Genomic DNA, 16,200 nt, shown 5'->3' with positions numbered 1-16,200 from the left:
ACACTTGTATCAGTCGACTGTTTCCCTATTTTTAGCCATTTTAATGGTTGCATTCACCTAGACTCTGTCTACCCTCTACTCTTGTTACCTCATGCATGCCAGAGTTCCCTAGACTTTTGTGTCTAGAAACTCCGCTTCTTCTGGTCTTCATTCGCCTTGCATCTGATCTCCTGATCTGTATAAGCTTTTCTTCTTGCCAAGAATCTGACCTCTAGCCTTCTTGAACTTCACTACCTTGTATCTGATCACCTGACCTACAAGGATTTTCCCTGCACACTTAATACAAAGGCGAGATATCATTTTATCCACCTTAACTTAAATATTGTCAAACATTAAAATTACATAGTCTAGGCATGATTGCACCAACATACTAGACTTGGATTGAGTCTAATCAAGTTGGGCTATCAATGCATTTTGATCTAAATTCATTGATAGACCTAGAGGATTTGGAATACTGAAGCTTAGGCATGGAGTGGAAGAGGAGTGTAGAGAAGATAGAGATTGTGTGCAATCTTGGTTCTAAGCCTCATACATGAACTTATAGCTTTGTGTCAATTGACACATAGGCTGAATTTTTGTAAATAGACTATACGCAAATAAGAAAACCATGAAATTGTGACTTTAGGGTATGGTGGGACTTAGAAGCAATACAGAAATCTATTAAACATGGACAATCAAATATGAATAAGGCTATTAATGGATTTTAATTGAAACTCATTGATAAACCTAAAGGAGTTCAAATACTGAAACTTGAGCATAGAGTAGAAGAGGAGAGTGTAAAGAATCTAGAGACGGTATGCAATCATACTTTTGAGTCGCCTATATAAAGTTATGACTTTGTTCCAATTGACACACAAACTAAATTTTTATAAATAGACTTTGCATAAATAAGAAGACCATGAAGCTGAGGCTTTAGGGCATGGTGAAACTCATGGGCAATGCAAAAACCTCCCACACTTGGATTGAGTCCAATCAGAGTTGGCTAAGGCCATCAATGATTTTGGATGAAATTCATTGATAGACCTAGATGATTTTAGAATACTAAAGCTTGAGCATGGAGTGGAAGAAGAGAGCGTAGATAATCTGGAGATGATGTGCAACACTACTTCTAACCCTTCTACATGAAGTTATGGCTCTATGTCAATTGAGACACAGACTAAATTTTTATAAACAAGTTCTATACAGATAAGAAGGCCATGAGGTTGAGGCTTTAGGGCATGATGAGACTCAGGTGCAATGCAGAAACCTACTAGACTTGCATTGAGCCCAATCAGAGTTGGATAAGACTATTAATGAATTTTGACTTAAACTCATTGATGGATCTAAAGGATTTAGAAAATTAAAATGTAAACATGGAATGGAGAATGAGAGTGTAGAGAAGGTAGAGATTGTGTATAAACCATGATTATGAGCTCCTACATGAACATATGGCTTTTTATGTCAATTGATACATAGGTTAAAATTTGTAAACAGGCTTTGCATAGATAAGAAGATCATGATGTGAGACTTTAGGGCATAGTAAGACTTAGGAGCAATGTAGAAATTTCATAGCATTGGATGGGATCTAGAATACTATAGTTCAAGAAATCAAAATTTCTCCGTCGTGACCAACTACAGTTTCTCGATTTACCTCCTCACAAATGGTCGTGGGACCGACCGTGTGGGGCCACTAGGGTGCGGATTCCACCTTTTTACAGAAGAAAAGAAATCAAAATTATGTGATATTGATTTTAAAGGTTCAACCACAATTTGATACTAGTTTTCAAAGTTCAGCATCACTATGTTGTTGGGTTCGAGAAATCATAATACCATGGTACTGATTTTGAAAGTTCAACATTAATTTGATATTGAATTTCAAAGTCCAACACTACTGTCTTGTTGGATTTGATAAATCAGAATATTATGGTGTTGGTTTTGAAAGTTCAACACCATTTCAGTATTAATTTTTAAAATTCAACATCACTGTATTGTTGAGTTTGAAAAATTAGAATACTATGATATTGATTTTGAATATTCAACACTATTTTGGTATTAATTTTTAAAGTTTAGCATCATCTTGTTGTTGGGTTCAAGAAATTAAAACAATGTGATGTTGGTTTTGAAAAAAATGATAAATCCTAATTAACCTCATTGACTATCTCTGGGGTGAAGTTTTGAAGGTTCAACTTCACTTTGATATTGATTTTTAAAATTTAGCAATCTTATATCGTTGGATTTGAAAAATCAAAATATATAGTATTGGTTTTAAAAGTTTAACATTAAATTGGTATTGATTTTTAAACTTCAATATCACTGTATTGATGGGGTTCTGTTGATTTTGAAAGTTTAACATCATTCATGTTGATTTTCAAAATTTATCACTATTATGTTATAGGATTCGAGAAATTGAAATACTGTAATATTAATTTTGAAGGTTCAGTATCATTTTTATGATTCGGGTTAGTTGTTGGTGAAACGAATAATATTGAAAATAGATACGCTAACAAAGTACGATGTGCTTTTAAGAATTTGAGAACTTTAGTTGCGCTTAAGGGAAAATACAAATACGCTATATTTAATTTGCTGGATCTAATTTTAAAGCTGACAGTGGGACACATGCGCTACACTGCGACTATCCACGCGGATTGACATCGCCGGCACGTGGCTGGCTGCTATGGTGGACGTCACAAATAAATCTATAGCTGACGTAATCAGCTAGGACGACTGCCGTCGTCAACTGCGAAGGGAATCGCATAATTATATAAATCCTCCTAATTCATCTCCATTCCACTCCTCGCCTCTTCTCGTTCACTTCCCTGGTTCCTTCGCTGCCTGCCATGGCGGATATGCTTCTCTCGATCGGGGTCCACGACACCATGCCCAGCAACTACGTGAGGCCGGTGAACGAACGACCCCGCCTCGACCACGTCATCGGCGACGCGAACATCCCCGTCGTCGATTTGGGCGCCCACGACAAGTCCCAAATCATCTCCCAAATTGAGAAGGCTTGTCGACTATACGGCTTCTTTCAGGTCCTCGATCGTTACTTGCCGTCTCTGCTGCTTAAGCGGTCGTTCCATAACCGCCCTACTGCTGCAGGTCGTCAATCATGGAATCGCCGCCGAATTGATCAAGAAGGTTCTGGCCATTGGCCTGGAGTTCTTTCGCCTCCCGCCGGAGGAGAAAGCGAAGCTCTACTCCGACGATCCCGCCAAGAAAATTCGCCTGTCCACGAGCTTTAATGTGAGGAAGGAGACGGTCCACAACTGGAGAGACTACCTCCGCCTTCATTGCTACCCGCTCGAGGAATTCATCCCCGACTGGCCTTCAAATCCTTCCTCTTTTAAGTAAGTCCTCTTCCTTCCCTTTCTTTCATGTCTCATCCGTCAAAACTAAGGTGTAAACGAGTAGAAAATCGAGTCAAGATTAGGTGCCAAATATTAACATTTATTTATTTAATTATCAAGTTTGGTCAAATTTTTTTTATTATTTTTTTTTTCAAATTCGAATTGAACTCCTGTTTCTTTAAATTTTTAATGGAGCTCAATTATTAATATTGATATTTTTATTGTATAAAATTTATATTATTTTTTTATTTTAACTAGATTCAAAAAGAATATTTAAAAAAATGTAAAATTAGTTATGAATATTTTCATATATATTAGAGAATTAAATTTTATATAAATTAATAAATAAATTTATTCATGCATACAACCATAAATACAGGCAGGACGCGTTGAGTGACGCGGTTAGACTCATGGCCAGACTCATTGGAAAATACTTTCTCAGCCAAACCGAGACAGGACGATCGAGTTGAATTGTATGGGAAGGCCAAACTCTAAATAGAGATAGCAGGCAAAATCATTTCTGAATAATAGATTGCACAACCAAATCAAAACCAAATAGTGTATCCTTAGTCCTTACCTGTGATGTCACATGAAACATTAAACAACGGAGGTAGGCTAAGGGACAGCGACTCGAGACCTGTATTTAATGAGTATCTGCTACATCTTATTATTTGTTCATGATTGAATTTCTTGATCTGTATCAGGGATGTGTTTGTCAGTTACTGTAAGCAAGTTCGTCAGCTTGGATTCCGAATTCTCGGAATCATATCGTTGAGCTTAGGATTGGAGGAGGAGTACCTGGTGAGAGTTCTGGGGGAGCAAGAGCAACACATGGCCGTGAATTACTACCCGAAGTGCCCGGAGCCGGAGCTCACCTACGGCCTGCCGGCGCACACCGACCCCAACGCCCTCACCATTCTTTTGCAGGATCCCCACGTCTCCGGCTTACAGGTCCACAAAGACGGTAAATGGATCGCGGTGGATCCCAAACCCAACGCATTCGTCATCAACATCGGTGACCAGCTACAGGTGACACCACACCCCACACTTGCACGGCATGAAGGTCCATGATCATGCATCTCACAGTAGTTAAAGTCCAATTTATAGTATCTATATGATATGATATATAATTTAATACAGACAATTTGTAATTGTAAATGGAGCTATAATATAAAACATTCCTCCAGGCTAGTTCGATCCTCTTTAACATAATAAAAGTGATTATATTTATTGAGCGTCATGTTGCACGCAGGCACTGAGTAATGGTAGGTACAAGAGTGTGTGGCATCGAGCTGTGGTCAACTCAAACAAGGAAAGGATGTCAGTGGCGTCTTTCCTCTGCCCCTGCAACAGCGTGCTCATCAGCCCTCCCGAGAAGCTCATCGCCGACGGCTGCCCAGCCGTCTATCGGAGTTACACCTACGACGAGTACTACAAGAAGTTCTGGAGCAGGAACCTGGATCAAGAGCACTGCCTCGAACTCTTCAAAAGGGAAAGGGAAACCTGCCCCGAGTCTCCCAGCATATAATGTTCCAGCTTGGTTTACTGTAGTAGTGCCCTTGTGTTTATATATATATATATTGTTTGCGAGCAGCACTGCTCAGGTATGTTGGTGTATGATTGATTGTTTGTCTCTGGAACTTGTCATCTGGCTTATTTTATTTTACTGTAATTTAAATTACGGAATTCGCGTGTGTAAATTCCATACTATCTAAAATATATCATATAATTATTTTTAATTATGTTCCTGTTTTATCAGCAGTCAATCTACTGATTGATGGATGATAAATTATTAACGGATTGCTATATAACACTATAGTTGTTTTCCAATGACTGTTGCCGTGTTAGAGAAAGGTGCACGCCAAGCAAACGCCAAAAAAAAAACAACAGAAGACTTCTAATTAATTCCTTGTACAGTTATATTTATCATTGATGGTGTCCTCTTTATTCATGCGGGCTCCTTCTCAAATGATAGATCATATAGCCTTAGAGGTAACAGGTTAAGGAAGGATTGATCGGCTTTATTATTATGGTCACTTTGATATTTAAGTCAGTCATCGACAGAATAAATTTTGTATAACAAGAAGCATGAAAAAAAAATATAAGTTTTCTATGAAGAAGAGTCATCTTTGCTTACAAGAAAAAAAAATCATACCTCTCTTTTATCTTTACTAACTTTCATATAAATATTAAAAGAGCAGTCTCTACACGTCAGATATCATGCGTTCCTTTCTCTTATCAAAATCGATAAGAGACCCACCCTGACGACCGTTATAAGCCTTTCCATTTATCTACTGTCACTTTTTTTGTGGATAACACTCAGGGAATCATATCTAACATCCACTATTAACTTCTCCATTCACCAAATGTCACGTAGTCTCTGGAGGGGAATCAGAGAACCAGCTCTGACATCCACTACTTGTTCCTCCATTCAGAAGATAACATGTATATATCCACCTACCGAGTTACCTAAACCTTGTGTCTGGAGGCTCAATTGAAGTTGATATATGAGAATTGGAGTTGGACACTTGGTTGAAGTTAATATCTGAGCATTGAGGTTGAATACTCAACAGGAACCAATATTTGAGCACTAAGGCCGGATGTTCGATAGAAGCTAATATCTATGCATCGAGGTTGGATGCTCAGTAGAAGTTAATATTTAATTGCTCACTGAGATTAGGTGCTTGATAGAAGCTAATATTTGCCCATCGAGGCTGGGTGCTCAACAAAATATAATATGTGTACGCCGAGGCTAGGTGCTTGGCAGAAGTGCTCGGTATAAGTTAATATCTGTGCACCAAGGTTGGGTGCTCAGTGGAAGTTAATACATGTACACCAAGGTTTGGTGCTCGATAGAAGTCAGTGTCTAAGCATTGAAGCCAAGTGCTCGGTAGAAGTTTATGTTCGAGCACCAAGATGAGGAGATAATCCGAATACCATCACATGCCCCCTTCAAATCGAACTGAGAAGTATAATCGAATTAAATCCGATTAGGTGTAAAATTCACCAGCTGTCCTGTCTTTGCGTCTCTCCTATCATCCTAAACTGATACTCTTACTTGGACTATAATTCTTCCACTCTGCATCACATGTCCCCTTTTCAAGTCAGATTGAGAAGTGAAATCGAATGAAGTCCGATGAAGAGAATATAGTAAAATATAAAATAATAGAAAATAAAAGAAAATTTTTATCTGACTGTTGAAAGAAATTCATGAAAGATACACTAGATTGGCTTGGAATCTACGCTCCATAATTACTGAGGAAGATTTTAATAATCATAAATTATGAAGAAAACTCAAAATTATAAATATTGGGGTGTATGTGAGGAGAGACACAAATTATGACATCCAACTTTAGATGAGGAAGGTCGAACCCCTCAGAGAAGAAGACCATCAACTTGATATCATCTGAGAAATTGACCATAAGAGGTTTAGCAAAATTACTCAATCAAGTCAAACAGAGATCTCAAAGCGGGTTTGTTGCATCTGTAAAACCAGTTCCCTGTTGTAAAAAATGGAAGCCTTTTTTGTTTTCCCCGATGTGGATTTTGAATGTCATGCATATATTTTTCTTTTTCTTTAGACCACCATACTTCTTTACTTAGTCTAGGACACGCCACACTCATGACCAACTTCAGTATTGGCGTTTCGTACTAGCGACCTATTAAATTACTTTCACCCACTCAATCGTAGGTTTTGACGTACTTGGTCATCAATAAAAACGGGTTGTGAGCTTCGACTGTGATAATGGGTGATCATTCCTCCTTTAATCACCTTTTTTGTCTAAACATGGCCTCCTCACCATCCTCTCTTTCCTTTCCAGATGAATTCTCCTTTCCCCTTGTTGAACCTATTTTTCCAAGTGTCGAACCCTTTGTCTTGTGAGAACCCGTACGAGTCCTTGCTTTATGCTTCTCGTTCTACATCGGGAGACATTCAGCCATCGACAATAGTTATTTTAGGATGTGAGAGGAATAAATATCCAATTGTCAAATGGATTTAGAGTTGGCTAATGCTCATGTGGGACATTTGAGCAACAATCTGAAGCTTATCATTATAGTCTATGCTCAGCTCATGAACACCAGAAGTTCGGCACGAGGAAAATGGAAAAACTTTTGTACTGAGCTAAAAATGTTGAATATCAAGTATAGGAACTTCATAGACTAGATGAGCTCAGGAAGCTTCTAGCGGCATCATTATCCTTGCTTAGTTTTGATTATTGATGGCCCGTCTCTGCCTTAGTCCTTGTCTACGACTTTATATGGGAACTTATAAGTGTGCTCTTTTGTTCCTCTTAGTCTAGTATCTCATAGCGGCTTTCAAATTCGAATGCCTTTGTGGTTCTCAAAATTTCTCGACTATCTTAAACTATCAGAAAATGACGTGTTATTAATGATGCTACCATATTTCCATTGATAAAGAGAATGTCGATCGAGATCTTGAAATTGTTAGACCAAAAGGAGTGCTCAGTCAAGTAGGAAACATTTTTGGGTGCACAAACATTATGGTTTCCTATACAATCTTAACAAAATCCGTTCTTAGAAAACCTTGTCGGCTCTTTTGAATCCTGACCCTACGTCTGTCTCTAGATCTGAATCTCCTCCTAACAAGGCCCTTGAGATTCATGAAGCCAATGAACATTTTCCTTCGCTTTTCCTTCTACTTATTTCGTATTCCTTAACGCTAACCGCCTTCCTTTCTTTCTCTCTACGCTTCCTTCCTTTCGCCTTATTCCTACGATTGATCATCGTGTCGCCTCAATCGTAAGTGTTCCTCCTCTCTTTTCTACATCTTTCAATTTTCATGGCCACGCCCTCTATTCGTCTAAGGACCAAGAATCCATCCATGCCTAGCTGCTTCCCTAATATGAAACAGTGGAAAGCCAACTGACTTTGACACATCCCTTTGCTCACCATAGTTCTGAAAATTCAATCGGAGGTTTACCCATGATATTTCTCGACGCAACGTCCTCATCGTCCCCCTTCTGGTATAACAACTTTCTTTGTGGGCCAATTCAAGGGAGGTCTTCGTCTTCTGATTCCATTTGTGTACCGCAATATCCTTAGCTTTCCTTTTTCATGTACCCCTTAACCAACTTGCTACAAATGCCTTTCTCATCCTGTCGGGTACTAGGATTGTCTTCCAACTTCATCAGATTCCTTTAACTTTCATGTCATTTTACTGCTTTTATAACCTAAAGGTTGCTGAACCTGGGATATCCTATTTCATGGCTCATCCAAACTGTAACTTTCTTGTTGATTTGCCCTCTTCCATAAAAGGCCAGAACCACTTTTCCTTCTTCACTCCCTTAGATCCTCCCTTTCCTCGTTCTTCCTCTTGGTTGTTACACATCCCTACCTTACCAAACGTGAAGATTTTCCGAATAGTTTGCCCCTTTCAAGAGGCATACAATAAACATAAGGATTAAAAATATAGTTCTTCTAGTCTTCTAGATGATCGTCTTCTTTCTCATTTTGCACTATCGCCTTTTAAGATTCCAAGTCTGGAACCAATAGGTGATTTTATCAGTATTATGTATATTCAATATTTCTTGAATTTGATCTCACTCTTATATTTTTGTATATCAAATAGCATCATGAGGTCAACTATATCAGATGTTATTCGAAAGAGGAAAAGAGAGAAGGCTACATCAATAGCTCAATCATGTCGATTGAGTACGCGTCTCATGCCGACGGAGTCTTCTTCGATACCACCGTTTTCAGAGGTACACATTCCATTGTCCTTGGAGCATAACTAAGTTAGTTACGACGCAGCAGAGTTGCAGAAGAGGACAAGTGTTCGAATCCTGAGCAAATCCGGGCAACACCATCCTGCGTCATGATCAACTGCAGTTTCTTAATTTACCTCCTCACAAATGGTCGTGGGGCCGATCATGTGGGACCGTTAAGGTGGCGGATTTCACTTTTTGCATAAGAGAGGTACACATTCGATTACCTCAATCATCTTCGGCACCTCTTACTAGTACCAAAGAAGATGAAGATCAAGTATTTCCTCTTTGTGAACCCCCTTCCATGTCATCTGGGTTGTCGGTTCCCACTAAGTCAGCTACTCAGGGCTTGGTTCCATTGAGCATTTTGAGTGGTTCGAAGGTCCAGGGTAGCATTTGCGATAACAAATCTGCCCTGTTCAAAGCTTCGGCCACCACGTCCTGGCCGGTCATGCATTCAAGTGATTTACCCCCTCTGCATGCCGGGGTGGGAGGCCGCTGGTTCCAACCTTTGCATTTTTCATGCTAGTCAGCTACTTCTTCATCCATCGAGCATTTTGACAGACAGACTCACCCTTTGAGGATGGCATTCCTCTTAGTTCTATTCTCTCCAAGAGTAGCACGTCCAAATCCAATCCAGTGGTCGATATTCCTTGTGATTCTGAGACCCCTGCCTTTCAGAATTGCAAATTAGTAACTTTGGAATTCCCTTCGAGTGTCGTCCTAGCTCCTCTAGATTTAGCGACTTTTACCTCACCTTTGATGCCCGATATCTCAACTTCAAAATTATCAATCCCTGTTTCTCTTTCTTCTTATGCTATTCCTAAAAATTCAACCTCTCTTGTGCCAATGTTGAGTACAATGACAACTATTGTGACATCCTCATCAATCAACATATATAGAGCTTCCTATTTTGGACATGGTTCCTTATTCATCACCTCCCATGTCGTCCTGCAACATACCTCAAAATGTTCCCTTTCAAGATCATGTCATCCAAGATCCTCACCCAGGGCATTCCACCATTAGAGTAGTTGAATCGTGCCGCGAACGAGGTGAGTAGAGATTCTCCCGACCTTGTGGTTGTGATTTCTTCTCTTGATGACCTTGCTCTTGTCAGGTTATATTGAGCAAGAATGAGTTAATTCCTCAGACGTTTCCAACTTCTACATACTCGTGTTGCCGACCACTACTCCTATCTGAAAAATCAACTAGAACGCGAGTGGGACTTGAGAGTTTTCAAAGAGCAGGAACGGGAGGACAAAGAAGTCAACTGCCTGTGCTACCACACAGAGTTGATGGACCAAATCAAATTGTTAACTAAATCTCAAGATGAGATCATTAGTGAAGCTCGTACTTATCATAGCCAATAAGAGAAATATAAAAATTTATTGGCTCAATCTTCTATGGACCGTCAAAGTCAAGATACCCGCATATAAATTTTAAAACAACAGCTAAGGATAGAGCGAGACGACCGCGTCCTAACTAATATGGGAAAAGAAAATCATGTCGTGCCCTGAGAAATTGTTGTTGAGCAAAAGGTTAAGGTTGGTCAATCTCAACTCGTCAAAAATTTCCAACATATAACATTGTCAAAGGCTTATCTACTGAGATCACCCACCCAAGAAGCCAAAGAAAGAATCATTGCATTAGAATATGATCTTCATAAAACCCAAGCAGAGTTTGGCAAGATGATTTTGAGCTATATGAAGGCCCTAAGGGAAGCCTCCATTGCTAATCAAGAGTTAACAAATTTCAAGGCCGCATCTGAAGCAAAGGCATGGAAAACCCAGGAAAGAGATGAGTTGATCGCTCGTGATCTAAGGACTTCATAGATCTTGCCGCTGCCTTTAATAATATATTACCCACCTGAGACTTTTGATGTCAACTTAGACTGAAAACTTCTAAACTTGGATCCCATAGGACTGTGCTTCTCTTTAGTGTTTCCATCACTATCTTTCTACTATTCCTTATCAGAATTAATTAATATTTGATAGCAACTATTTCATATATGTAGGTAGGCCTTGTTTGAGTAAATATTGAAGGTAAAATATGATAATTTGTCCAAGAATAGCAGCAAAAATAGAATAATCGAAAAATGACAAATACCGAGCTATATAAAAACATACCGAAGATTAAGTGGTCATGAACATTAATTATGTTCAAATGTGTTGGTCGTCAAAATAACTTGGCAATGACATAGGCTTTTAATTATTCTCGATAATCGATTTGGGCTGATGATATTTTGTGCATGCTTCACAACGTGGGTTTTGCCACTGTTACCTGCACTGTTCTAAATAAACAAAATAAATAATTTTCATACTTTGGCAATTCAGGAGGGATATGGGGGGTTTAATTTACTTGTTGGGATTATATAACTTAGGATTTTATGCTTATAATTCCGACCATTTCTCTAAACTGAGGTCAAGCCATGAATTGTGTAGACTTTCTTCCATCCCATTTAATCAAGAGACAATCCCTTGAGTTCTTCACAGGACAAATCGAAAGGAATAATAGCCGAGAAAGAATTAAAAGAAGAAAAAGAATAAAAATTAAAATAGAATTAGAATAAAGGAGAAAAGAGCATATAATTAACAAAGTCTATAAAAAAATAGAAGAGAGAATAATTACTCGTTTACACCTTAGTTTTGACGGATGAGAAATGAAGGAAAGGAAAGGAAGAGGACTTACTTAAAAGAGGAAGGATTGGAAGGCCAGTCGGGGATGAATTCCTCGAGCGGGTAGCAATGAAGGCGGAGGTAGTCTCTCCAGTTGTGGGCCGTCTCCTTCCTCACATTAAAGCTCGTGGACAGGCGAATTTTCTTGGCGGGATCGTCGGAGTAGAGCTTCGCTTTCTCCTCCGGCGGGAGACGAAAGAACTCGGGGGCGATGGCCAGAACCTTCTTGATCAATTCGGCGGCGATTCCATGATTGACGACCTGCAGCGAGAGGACGGTCAGGGAACAGCCGCTTAAGCAGCAGAGACGGCAAGTAACGATCGAGGACCTGAAAGAAGCCGTATAGTCGACAAGCTTCTCAATTTGGTAGATGATTTGGGACTTGTCGTGGGCGCCCAAATCGACGACGGGGATGTTCGCGTCGGCGATGACGTGGTCGAGGCGGGGTCGTTCGTTCTCCGGCCTCACGTAGTTGCTGGGCATGGTGTCGTGGACCCCGATCGAGAGAAGCATATCGGCCATGCCGCCATGGCAGGCAGCGGAGGGAACAGGGAAGTGAACGAGAAGAGGCGAGGAGTGGAATGGAGATGAATTAGGAGGATTTATGTAATTGTGCGATTTCTAGCCTTGACTGATTCCCTTGGCAGTTGACGAAAGCAGTCGTCCTAGCTGATCACGTCAGCTATAAATTTATTCGTGGCGTCCACGATGGCAGTCCGCCACGTGCCGGCGACGTCAATCCGCGTGGATATTCGCAGTGTGGCGCATGTGTCCCACTTTCAGCGTTGGAATTAGATCCAGCAAATTAAATATAGCGTATTTACCCTTGAGCGCATCTAAAGTTCTCAAATTCTTAAAAGCACATCGTACTTTGCTAGTGTATCTAATTTCATATTATTCATTTCACCAACGACTCATCCGGCGACGTCAATCCGCATGGATATGAGCAGAGGAGCATGTGTCCCATGCTCCGCGTTGGAATTTGATCCAGCAAATTAAATATAACGCTTTTTTTTTTCTTAGAGCTCATTCAAAGTGATATGACATGAAGCTAAACCTTTTTTTTTTTTTTTTATCATTGGTTGGCTATCATTGTTGTTTTCATCAAAACCACTTAATGACAAAAAGAATTTAAAATCATGGATAAAGAGCGTTTCAAGAGACATAAAAATGCATTGATATTCATAGAGTATGGCCCTGAGATTTTTTGGTTGTCATGATATTTTTATCATAATATCTTATGAGCAATGATACACTACATAAAAAAATATAACATGAAAATACAATATGACACACTCCATGTAGTGGATCCCACATCCATGCAATGAAGTGTGTCATGTTGTATTTTCATGCTACATTTTCATGTAACGTATCATTTTTCATATCTTATTGGCTATAAGCAGGGCAGAGCTAGGAACTTAATTCCATGTAGACAATTAGGATGCAAATGAATCGAATATGTTTGTGAATTTTTTGAGCCGGTTCGAAAAATATTTGATTCATATTTGAAATTATCAAATTTGAGCCGAACTAGATGTTCAATAATTTTTTCGAGTTGAATTTGAACCTATAACATTTTGTTCGATTGTTTACGAGCCACTCATAAGTTGAACTCTAATCGAATTTTGATTATTTTTATATAATTTTAATTTAAATATGCTCAAATTAAAATATAAATAATTCGAACCGAACTCGAATTTAGGTCATTTCGAACTATACACTATAAAAAAGACACGAACTAGTGACAGAATTAGCCACGGATTTAATTTTTCGTCGCTAACTTAACGATGGATTTTTTTTTCCGTCACTAACTAATGTTCAATAATTTTTCCTAGTTGAATTTGAACTTATAATATTTTATTCGATTGTTCACGAGCCACTCACAAGCTAAACTCTAATCGAACTCTAATTATTTTTATATAATTTTAATTTAAATATGCTCAAATTAAAATCTAAATAATTCAAATCGAACTTGAATTTAGGTCATTTCGAACTATACACTATAAAAAAGACATGAACTAGCGTCGGAATTAGCGACATATTTAATTTTTCATCGCTAACTTAACAACGGATTTTTTTTCCGTCGCTAAATTAGTGATGGAATATTTTTCTGTCACTAATGATTATTTTAGCGACGGATTACGGTTCCGTCGCTAAATTAGAGACGGAAAATTAATTACGTTCGCTAACTTAGCAACGGAAAATTAAATCTATCGATAACGTAGCGACGAAAAATTAAATCCGTCGCTAAACTAGCGATGGAAAATTAAATCTATCGCTAAATTAGCGACGAAAAAATTTGCTTTAGAGTCTTCAAAAGTCAAGTGAAATTTTTTTTTTGATTATCAAATAAAAAATCTGAGAAGTGATCAAGGAGGTGAATTTCTATCTTCTTTATTTAAAGAATTTTATCAAAATCATGAAATTAGACATGAATTGACAGCTCGATATACGCCGCAACAAAATGATATCACGGAAAAAAAAATAGGGCAATCTTGTGCATGGTCAGATGCATATTGAAGAAGAAAAATTTACCAACTAAAGCAACTTCTTGTGCCGTCTACCTAATCAACAGATCACCGACAAAAAAGTTATAGAATTCTACTCCAAATGAGACATGGTATGGAAAGAAATCAAATGTCAAAAAGGGTTCTTCGATATGTTAAAGGAACTATTAATTATGACATCTTTTATAAATCATATGTTATTATCAAATTTGTTGGCTATACAGATAGTGATCTTGGAGGAAGTATTGATGATTCTCGAAGTACTTCTAGTTATATTTTTAACCTTGGTAGTGGAGCAATCTCTTGGTGTTCAGAGAAGCAACCAATTGTAGCACTCTCAACTACCGAAGCTGAATACATAGCAGCTTCTTCAGCAGGGTGTCAAACTTTATGGTTATGGGGAATACTTGAAAGTCTCAAATGTAAGTAAAATAATCCAATGATATTATATTGTGATAACCGTTCTACAATTTTTCTATAAAAGGATCCAGTATTGCATGGAAGAACAAAACACATTCGCTTGTGATTTCATTTCCTAAGAGAGCTTGTTAATGAAGGTGAAATCTAACTAGAGTATTATCTTAGCAATGAACAACTTGCTGATATTTTTATAAAGCCGCTTGGAGGATCTATATTTTCAAAGAATCTTGAAGCTCTAGGAGTAAGAAGCACATTTGATTTATGGGAGTCATTGTTGGATTAAACCATATTCAAGAATTAAATTACAAATTGATTTCAAATATCTCTTCTACTTCTACAAGAAGTAAAGTCCAATTTCATCTCAAGTACCTCTTCATGGATTTATTATACCTCTTCATGAATTCATTAGTTAATGCATTTAATGTTTTTAATGTCTTGTTGATTTTCATGTCATCCAAAATCCTATAAATATGGATGAGATGTTAAGTTTGCAACAAGAGAAATATGTAGCAACAAGAAGTCCAATACAAAGAAATTCTATTAGCTTCATAGTCTTCTCTTTTGTCCTTAAATTTCTTAGTTCCTACTTTTCTTCCTTCAAGATAGAGAACCATAGAGGAGGCACAAGGGCACATCAAAGTTATAGACCTGACGTCAATTAGATACAAACATCGATCAGATGAGCGCTATAGGCGACCTAGATTTTGCCCACATGTTGGAGGATTTGACAGGAGGAGATACAGGGATTAGATACTTAGATATTAGGCCAACATGGATGTAGATCAGAGAGAGGGACGAACGAGGACTACACATGGAGGACACTATAGGTCCTCAAAGGACAGTGGGAGTAGTGGGTGATGGTAGACTTAGCATCTAGTAGGGCGTCACGATTCACTTTGTATGCCCGGCTAGATACCACGATATGTTTGATAGTGGCATTTAGAGGTATAGTTGGTACTTGAGAAAATACAAATTAAACTACTGTATATTGTCCATTGATGTCTTTTCAAATCTGATACTTTATCAAATATGACATGAGCAAGTATCTATAGTTGCTTGTATGTTTGTATGTTTTTGATGACATGCATATCTACCTTTTATAAAAAAATTTATATTTGCCCTAGGGGCATGATGTGATGGTAAGAGGTGGGACAGACTCCCTAAGCAATGATGGTTAAAATCTCACCTAGATATATTACACCTGGAGAGTTTAAAATTTTTATGATATTAGACCGTCCATCACCCATCCACACTTCTCGATTTATTTTGATGATCGATAGAAAATTTTTGTGGGATCAGATCTATCACCTTTAGGATTAGTCAAATCATAAGAACTGGATATCTGCATTACCAAAAAAAATATCTTATATTCGTTTCAACTTCACATTTTTAGAGCACAACCTACTAGCTATACCTTAGCATAAGGAAGTTCCATATATACTAGTTGGTGGTGAAATTAACCTCAGGTTAAGGTTGACCAAGCTTGATTTAACTCGAGTTGGATTTTAATATTTGATCACTATGTTAGTTAGATGTCAAGTAGGTC

At 38.2% G+C, this 16,200-nt stretch overlaps 1 protein-coding gene and 2 pseudogenes across 1 annotated transcript; 1 reads left to right on the top strand and 2 right to left on the bottom strand.

Annotated features, from left to right (window-relative positions):
• LOC141832656 (uncharacterized) overlaps window positions 1-16,200 on the bottom strand; it is a 178,309-nt pseudogene that overhangs the window by 108,487 nt on the left and 53,622 nt on the right.
• LOC141832252 (flavanone 3-dioxygenase 2-like) lies at window positions 2,730-5,065 on the top strand. The gene is made up of 4 exons (XM_074719746.1): window positions 2,730-3,011; window positions 3,079-3,326; window positions 4,031-4,355; window positions 4,579-5,065. Exons 1-4 carry the CDS (start codon window positions 2,817-2,819, stop codon window positions 4,852-4,854), a joined length of 1,044 nt encoding a protein of 347 aa, XP_074575847.1. The 5' UTR covers window positions 2,730-2,816; the 3' UTR covers window positions 4,855-5,065.
• LOC141831380 (flavanone 3-dioxygenase 2-like) lies at window positions 11,686-12,263 on the bottom strand (annotated as a pseudogene).

Source organism: Curcuma longa, chromosome 7, assembly GCF_044706935.1.
Source record: "Curcuma longa cultivar G26 ecotype Majalengka, Jawa Barat chromosome 7, ITB_CL_G26_1.1, whole genome shotgun sequence".
Classification (NCBI taxonomy): Eukaryota; Viridiplantae; Streptophyta; class Magnoliopsida; order Zingiberales; family Zingiberaceae; genus Curcuma; species Curcuma longa.
This window is presented reverse-complemented; position numbering and strand designations above follow the sequence as displayed.

Bases quoted from the DNA above. Each gene is read 5' to 3' on its own strand.
- LOC141832252 (XM_074719746.1), top strand. From the start codon at position 2,817: ATGGCGGATATGCTTCTCTCGATCGGGGTCCACGACACCATGCCCAGC. The intron at 3,012-3,078 runs GTCCTCGATCGT...CTACTGCTGCAG, and splicing joins GACTATACGGCTTCTTTCAG to GTCGTCAATCATGGAATCGC. The intron at 3,327-4,030 runs GTAAGTCCTCTT...GATCTGTATCAG, and splicing joins TCAAATCCTTCCTCTTTTAA to GGATGTGTTTGTCAGTTACT.